This window comes from Frankliniella occidentalis, unplaced genomic scaffold, assembly GCF_000697945.3.
Source record: "Frankliniella occidentalis isolate FOCC.00 unplaced genomic scaffold, Focc_3.1 Scaffold544, whole genome shotgun sequence".
NCBI lineage: Eukaryota > Metazoa > Arthropoda > Insecta > Thysanoptera > Thripidae > Frankliniella > Frankliniella occidentalis.
The window spans coordinates 177,076-184,766 of NW_026267660.1; the positions used below are offsets into that span (position 1 = coordinate 177,076).

General features: G+C 56.8%; 1 protein-coding gene across 1 annotated transcript; it reads left to right on the forward strand.

Annotated features, from left to right (window-relative positions):
* The first annotated feature begins 38 nt into the window (after positions 1-38).
* LOC127751533 (uncharacterized) lies at positions 39-7,684 on the forward strand. Its single transcript, XM_052275220.1, has 14 exons — positions 39-48; positions 97-137; positions 187-342; positions 1,175-1,330; positions 1,430-1,703; positions 1,780-1,938; positions 2,012-2,268; positions 2,363-2,994; positions 3,073-4,416; positions 4,501-4,821; positions 4,908-5,109; positions 5,263-5,512; positions 5,607-5,834; positions 6,051-7,684. The coding sequence occupies exons 1-14, from the start codon at positions 39-41 to the stop codon at positions 6,257-6,259; spliced, it is 4,239 nt and encodes a 1,412-aa protein (XP_052131180.1). The 3' UTR covers positions 6,260-7,684.
* Positions 7,685-7,691: the final 7 nt, after the last annotated feature.

Genomic DNA, 7,691 nt, shown 5'->3' on the forward strand with positions numbered 1-7,691 from the left:
CAACACATTTTGCGGCTCTGGTATTTAGACCATATTTTATGCGGAGCCGTCTTCTGATTATTACTTTGCAGATGTTTTCTTTATCCATTCCTTAAGCTGCTCGAGCACTTTTTAAACATATTCCTTCAAAGCTGTGTGTGAGAGAAATACAGTCAAACTGAATGATGAAAACGAGTGTGGAGATAGAGGAATGGAAAGAACAGGGAAGGGAGATACTTGGTAGGCCGGTCTCAGCGCCCTGTGTGTTGCAAGGAGTGTCACCGCACGCTGGCCGGCTCCGGCGAGCACCGTGCCGAGCAGCCCCGCAGATACGGACATGGCTACGAGTACCGGGAACACCGGGTAAAGCAACAGCTGATCCCTCCTTCGCCCCGTTGGCCCCGGTCGGTGGGGACCACCGGGCGGCAGGGCTCGACACGGCTTTGTGCTAGCAGGCGACCGCATCGGTCGAGAGTCAGGCATTTGCTACTGGCTTCACTTTATACATTTGCTCAGTAAATCATGGCTTCTATCCTCGTGTCTGTCGTTGGACTCAACCGTAGGACGAGATTGTAGTTCTTGGCTTCATCTTCCCATCCTTCCTCAAACTGAGAGGCAGCCGCTGACTAGGAAGAACTGACACTCATGATGCCGAACTTCGAGGACTTAAATAACACTTGACCAATATCCATCGCAACATACATCACCATACGTACTTTCACCCTTCCTAAACCTTTAACACTCTGCCATTCATAGTACCGATGAGTATCCTTCTTCTTCCTCCATTCGCTGCTGCTTTCTGTCGCTAGCGCCTGTGAGCAGCTCATAGGCAGACCCGCAACGCACGCATGTCGTGCTCGGTGGCCTACCCAACGATCCGCAGGCGCTATGAGCAGCCCCGGCATGCAAGATTTCTTTCTTTTCTGTTAACATCGTAATAGTAATGACAGCTTGCGTCATTTTACAATTATTTCCTTAGCGTAATAGTACACCTGATGTATTTACATTTACTGCTTGGACATTTCAAAGACGTTGTATCATAGTCTGTAATTTTCTACATTTTATATAAAATAATCCGTTCAGCAAAGTTTTAATAGTTTGACATGAGAAATGCTTTTACTTGGTAGTTAAACATTTATTTGATAAATACAAGCGCCACCTGCTGATTTTAACCGTGTCCCGCTTCCTTCCTTAGGGCGTTGACGTGGAGGAAGAGTTCGCGGCGCTCGCGAATAAGGACATCGCTCAGCTATGCGCTGAGAACATCATGCTCTGGCAGAAGTTTCTGGACGCTTTCACCCTAAAGGAACCTGTTCACCAGCACCTGTCCAAAGTTCACCACCAGCTGAGGGTAAGAAACTCTCAACGATCACGGCCTCAACGACTCACTCCAGGGTTGTGTCAGGGTGCACGCTAAAGCTCGAAACGCCCCTGCCCCTCCCCTTCGCAGGTTCGGCGGTTCGCCGAGGCATTCTTCGTGCTGGACAACCCCCGGCACTCGGCGGCGGGCTGCTACGACGCCAACTACCAAAACTACCTGGCGGTGAGCGAGATGGCGCGCCGGTCGCGCTACCTGGCGTCGCTGCCGCCGCTGCCCATCCAGTGCGTGGAGACCGACGGTGACATCGCCACGCTCCCCATCATCTTCGAGGACCAGTACCAGGAGGTGGACGAGTTCGCAAGGCGGCGCAGCGCGGCGGGCCTGAGCGGCCTCGGGCGCGGAGGTGAGTTTGTCCGCGCGGTGCGGGTGCGATTGCGGAGCCCACCCTGGCCGCGGTGCTGACGGTCGTGTTCTTGCAGACGAGAGCAAGCAGCCGGTGCGGGCCGGCCACGGCGCTGCGCCGCTCGCCAGCCACGACGACTGCAGCTGCGGCATCTCCGCCATCCTGGAGTCCAGGGCCAACAAGCGGTCGGGCTCCACGACCACCACCCTAGCGAGCAACAGCACGCAGTCCACGGGTGAGTGGCGCGGCGACCTGCCGGGCTGATCTTGGTCGGAGCTGCACCCTGTCCTAACCTACGAATTGTACAGCAGATCTGGTGGGCGTGGGCGAGCAGTCCGAGCTGCAGGACGACAACGTGATCAAGGCGACGCTCACCCTGCAGCCGCACCGCGGCCAGGGTGGGCACGGCCAGCCCCCGGACCAGACGGCCACCCTGCCGGTGCGAGGCGCGACGGCCAACGCCCGCAGCGCGCGCCACAGCAAGTCTCTGGACCAGCTGCGGTCCCTGCAGGCCAACGGCGTGGCCAACGGCACGGCCAACGGCGCCCCATCAAGGCACGGACAGGTGAGCAGTGAGCACCGAGAGAACGACGGTAGGTGACTTTCGTGGGGGGCTGGAGGACTTGGTGTTCTGACGACGCGCGTCGCCCTATCCGCAGGGTCGCTCGGGGACTAGCCACGGCCACAAGACCGAGGCGTGGGCCTCGGAGCCCGTGGTCGACGTGGACGTCCCGGGCTCCAAGAGCAGCGAGTGCCTGGCCGGGCTGGGCGGAGGCCTGGGGATGGACAATGGGCTCCCGCCTCCACCACCTCGATTCCGCGCCACCTCCAACGACCAGGACGGCGGCGGGTCGTCCACCGAGTCCATCAGCGACTCGCCTCCGCAAGCGCCCCTCGTTCGGCTCAGCAACGGCACATACCGCCGCCTGGAGACGAGTGCCAGCGTGCCTTACGACTTGAGCGGACAGGGCGGGCACCAGGTCGCGGTGCCGGAGTCACCTCTGCCCGACGACCTGCCTGGGCTGCCGCCCTCGCGCAGCACCGTGTCCCTGCCCGGCGCCCTTGCGGACGAGGGACTGGGGCTGGGCGTCCTGCAGGACGAGTTGACTGCTGCTCTGCACGGCTTCCACATTGACGAGGACTGCAGGCCGCTCCCGCTGCCACCGCGGCGCGCCGCCAGCTGTGAATCCATGCCCAACCTCACAGACATGATCCGCGACCCGGAGAGCAACCTACTCTTGCCGCCGAGCGACCCGGTCTCACCCACCTCCCCGATTATCAACGGCAAAGTGTAAGTGTGCCCCCTCCCCTTTTCCGCTCACACTGACCTACTGATTGAACGCTTGAGCTTATCTTTTGTATTTTTCAGGCCCGCAGACAGATCGTCGTCCTCGGTGTCGCTGTCGGTGAACGGCGAGGGCGACCGGGAAGGCGACGGTGACGTGACGTCGGAGCAGAGCGGCTGGGTGTCACACTCCTCGCGCCGGTCCTCGCGCGACGCCTCCAGCGGCCAGCTCAGCCCCGACACGGACCGCGAGATGGCCGTGGTGAGCTTGCAGGCCATGTCGCGGGTCAGGGCAGCTCCCGCCGTCGGGGCGGCGAGTCGTCTGGCGGGACGGCGCGCCGAGGCCCCGGCCAGGGAGGTCAGCGGGGAGCTCCTGCGCGCTAGACTCAAGGAGCTGGCGCAGGTGTCGCGCGTCCGGCACCGGGGCCCCTTGCCACTGCCCGACGTGGCCCCTGAGCAGGCCGGCCAGACGGTGCCGGACCTCGTCGCCAAGAACCTGCCGGAGCAGCACACCATGTTCCCCTTCCCGGACCTGGTGTCCAGCAACAGCCCGCTGCTTCCGCCGGTGTGGTTCGCGAACCCCACCTCCTCGGGGGATCCACCTCCACCCGCGCCCGGGAGCGTGTCACCACCCTCACCCGCCCCCGGGAGATCGCTCCGACCCGCTCCCATTGCCGTCATTGAACCCGCCTTCGATGACGAGGAGCTCCAGCTGCCGCCGCCGTCCATGTTCAGCGATGACCCGCCGCCCCCTGAGCCCTTCCGTGACGTGGCGCTCGCGGCTGAGTCCTCGAGCAGCGCCCTCCCTCCGCCCAACCTCGTCGACATCCCTCCGCCGTCGCCGCCCCTGCCTGCCGTCCCGCCGTCCACCCTGTCCCGGCGGTCCTCTACAGGCGTGGGTGCCAAAATGTCGCCGTCCTTGTCGTCGCCCGCGCTCCCTGTTGAGACCCTGTCGCCCGGCCCTTGCAGCCCGCTCGGGGACATCCGGGGCGAAACGCCCCCCAGGAGCCACTCGCAGCGTGTGTCGCCGTCCATGGGGGTCCGCGCCAAGCTCACGGCCTCGGCCTCGGGCTCCCTGTCGGGGTCGGGGTCAGGCTCCAAGTCGCTGCTGCTGCGCCGGCTGTCCCCCAGGCCGGCGGTCAGGCATGCCCACGACCAGGGCGACCAGCCCCAGGGCGAGAGGCCCGTCCCGGCCAAGAGGCACAAGATCCCCGCGCCCCTGACCCTGGAGCCAGGCGCCGGCCCTGCCGACGGCATGTACCACACGCTGCCCACCCCAGGCCGCGCGGCACACGGCCAGGCCCGCGGCACCTGCATCGACAAGCGGCCTTGGCGTCGGCCGATACCCATCACCAGCGGGGTGGACCCGCCATCGCCCGCCCTCACGTCCACCCCAGCGTCCACCCCGGCCTCCAAGCACAAGACCAAGTGAGTGCGCGCTTGACCATCCCGAGTGCCCGATCGTGCCTGTAGGCCAACTGTTTAGTTGTTGACACTGCTCTTTCTTTTCAGAGTGAAACGGGAGATCCAGTCCGGTAACTACAAATTCCAGAAGCTCTCCAGCCAGAGCACTAGCAGTAGCGCGAGCAACAGCAGCAGCACGAGCAGCAGCAGCAGTCACGCTAGCAGGAAGACGGAGCTCACCATGCTGGCTGTGCAGGCCACAGTTCAGCCCGAACCGACGCCCGCTCCTCAGGCTGAAGAGCCTCAGGACCTGCAGGACCAAGACCAGCAGCTCATCCTCTCCGGTTCCGACTACGAGGCTATCGTGAGCTTCGCCAAGGCCAAGGAAGAGTTCAAGAGGCAGATGAACTTCTCCGGTATGATTTACAGGTATGTTATTGTGCAAACCAGATGTTTTCGACGCGTGGCTAGCTGGAATAACGATGTCACTAAGGCTCTCTCTTTTTTCCCTTCAGTGACTTCGCCACGCTGGCCTCGACGCTGCCGTACTTCTACATGAGCGACTCGTGCCGCCTCTACTCGCCGTCCGGGCTCCACCTCGTGGTGTGCGTCCACGGCCTGAGCGGCAACTCGTACGATCTGCGGCTCGTCAAGGCCTTTCTAGAGCTGGGCCTCCCGGGCTCGAACCTCGAGTTCATCATGTCGGAGAGGAACTCGGTACGTGTCGGCTCTGGCCGTGGAAGCCGGGGAATACCCTCCCGTCGCACTCGCCTGCCATGGGGTTGCCTACCCGTGGCACGGCAGGCGCTCGTCAAGTCCAGATCTTTGGAGACCCGGATTTTATGACTTATTTCCTCCCCCGGCCCGCAGTGCGACACGCAGACCGACTTCGACACGATGGGCGACCGGCTTGTGACAGAGATCCTGTACTACGTGGACACGGTGGGGCTGAACCCGTCGCGCATCAGCTTCGTGGGCCACTCGCTGGGCAACGTGATCATCCGGGCGGCTCTGGCCAAGCCGCGCATGAAGCCGCTGCTCGGCAGGCTGCACACGTTCCTGTCGCTGGTGGGGCCGCACCTCGGCACCCTCTACAACAGCAGCGGCCTCGTCAACATGGGTACGTACTATACAGTGGGGTCGGCGAATGGCAATGAGGCGCGAAGTCGCAAAAGTCAACTCGGCCTTGGCCTTTTGGTCGCTCGTACCCGCAGGCGTCTGGCTGCTGTCCCGCCTCAAAGGCTCGGACTCCATCGTGCAGCTGTCGTGCCGCGACGCCCCGGACCTGCGGCAGACCTTTATGTACAAGCTGAGCCAGGTGTCCAACCTGCACCTGTTCAAGAACGTGCTGCTGTGCGGCTCCTCGCAGGACCGCTACGTGCCGCTGCACTCGGCCCGCATCGAGCTGTGCAAGGCGGCCGTCAAGGACTCGTCCGTCCAAGGTACGTAGCAAGCAGAGACCCCTGCCCCCTCCGCCTAATCGCTCAGCCCTGGAATGCGCAGAGTGTGCGAATGAGACGCGGGCGTCGTGTTGTGGCGATAAGCGCGACAACAACCTCCCCGCCGGCCGGATGCGAGCCCGGCGGCGCGGGGCGGGGCGGCCACCACACGTCATGCCACGACATTCAATGGAGCGCACTGTTTCGATAATGTTGCAGGAACTGCCTACCGAGAAATGGTCCAAAACATTTTGCATCCCATCATCAACAATCCGGACGTGACTTTTGTCCGGTACGACGTTCACCATTCTTTTAGCGCGCACACCGCCGACGCTCTGATCGGCCGCGCTGCACATATTGCTGTTCTCGACTCAGAGAAATTTTTGGAAAAATTTCTAATGGTGGTTGGACTGAAATATTTTCGATAGGAGACACTTTCGTTAGATACTTTCGTTTATTATTATTTGATACTGAGTTCCCAGTGACTTCTTTTTCTTTAAAAAAAAAGAAAGTACCAATGATGTCTGTTTTAACCATAGTGATATGGTTTGACAAATGATAACATGCTGGGAGTTGCACACTTCGTAGGTGTGCTCCTACAACTTCTATTTTCCTGTGTTGTGTTCCCTTTAGATCTTTATGATCGAATGTATCCATTTCAGGAAACAATATCTGTCTCTCTCTTGTGGTCCACTCAATTTTGCTCAGTTTAAATTTTAGATAGAATAGAAAGTTTCAATTTTTACTGAATTTCAAAATTCATATGTAATTTTGGACTACTAGTTTCATTTCTCCTCACACCATCTCACTTAATTCTCTTCCTCTGTTCAGTGGACCATTTTGTGTGAATGAAGTATTTTTTAATACTATCTCTGTGATCTGAAGTAAATCTTTGTGAACTCTAATGATACTAGCATTTGGTGCTACTGCTTGCTACCAAGCTGTGCCACTTGCAGTTAGGAAGTATCAACTTTCCCCTTTCTAAAAATGCTATCCAGTTTGCAAAGCTGTATTCTTGTGGACCAAAAGCCTATAGCTTGCTTCCACTATCCATAATAATAATGTAAATATCTACTATCTCTCCAACTTTGCTAGCATAGCTGGAATTTTGCATTGTTTACTGTGCTCCATTTTTTATATCGGCCTATTGATTTTAAAAATCTAGTAGCAGAAATTCTGTTGACCAAAGCCATAATGATTCAGTCCCCCTTTGCATTCTGGTGATTAAATTTTCTAGACTCATTCTGGTCAGAAATTTTTAGTTCCAGAGGTCATTTTTAAATTGTTTGAATAAAGTACAAACTATCTTACCATAAATGCCAAAGTTATTGCTCAAATGGATCCCATAAATTAACTTTATCTTTACAAACCTCCATGCTGGTTAGGGCTTCTAATTTTTAACGTTTAGAATGAGTCAAGACAAAACTTACAAAAAACATATGACTCTTTGTTTTTCAACACCACCATTTATTTCCTCTCTAACTTTTATGGTCCATTCCCAAGAAATGTAATTTTGTCTTCCTCCTCATTCCTAAATTATTTTCTTTTGAAGCCTTTAATTTACAGTGATAAAAAATATCTTTAGCAACATTGTGTGTGATACATGTAAAACTGCCAAAAATGTAATTGCATAAAACAAACTGAAAATCTAGCAAGTAGTGTGGTACATTTTACAAATCTGCAGTTATATTCGACTTATTCCTCTTATGTTGTCTTCTGGTTTAAAAATTGTCTTCTCAAACATCTTCCTCTTGTAATCGTGTGTTCTTCCCCAGCACCTATTAATTTTTCCATTTAAAAGAACCTCCATAAATTTTTTGAAGTTTTACCTTTAGATTTATGTTGTAGTTGTGGGAACTA

What these genes read in the sequence shown, in the direction of transcription:
- LOC127751533 (XM_052275220.1), top strand. An exon ending in GAGCGGCCTCGGGCGCGGAG is followed by an intron (nt 1,704 to 1,779) that starts GTGAGTTTGTCC and finishes GTGTTCTTGCAG; the next exon opens with ACGAGAGCAAGCAGCCGGTG. An exon ending in CAACAGCACGCAGTCCACGG is followed by an intron (nt 1,939 to 2,011) that starts GTGAGTGGCGCG and finishes CGAATTGTACAG; the next exon opens with CAGATCTGGTGGGCGTGGGC.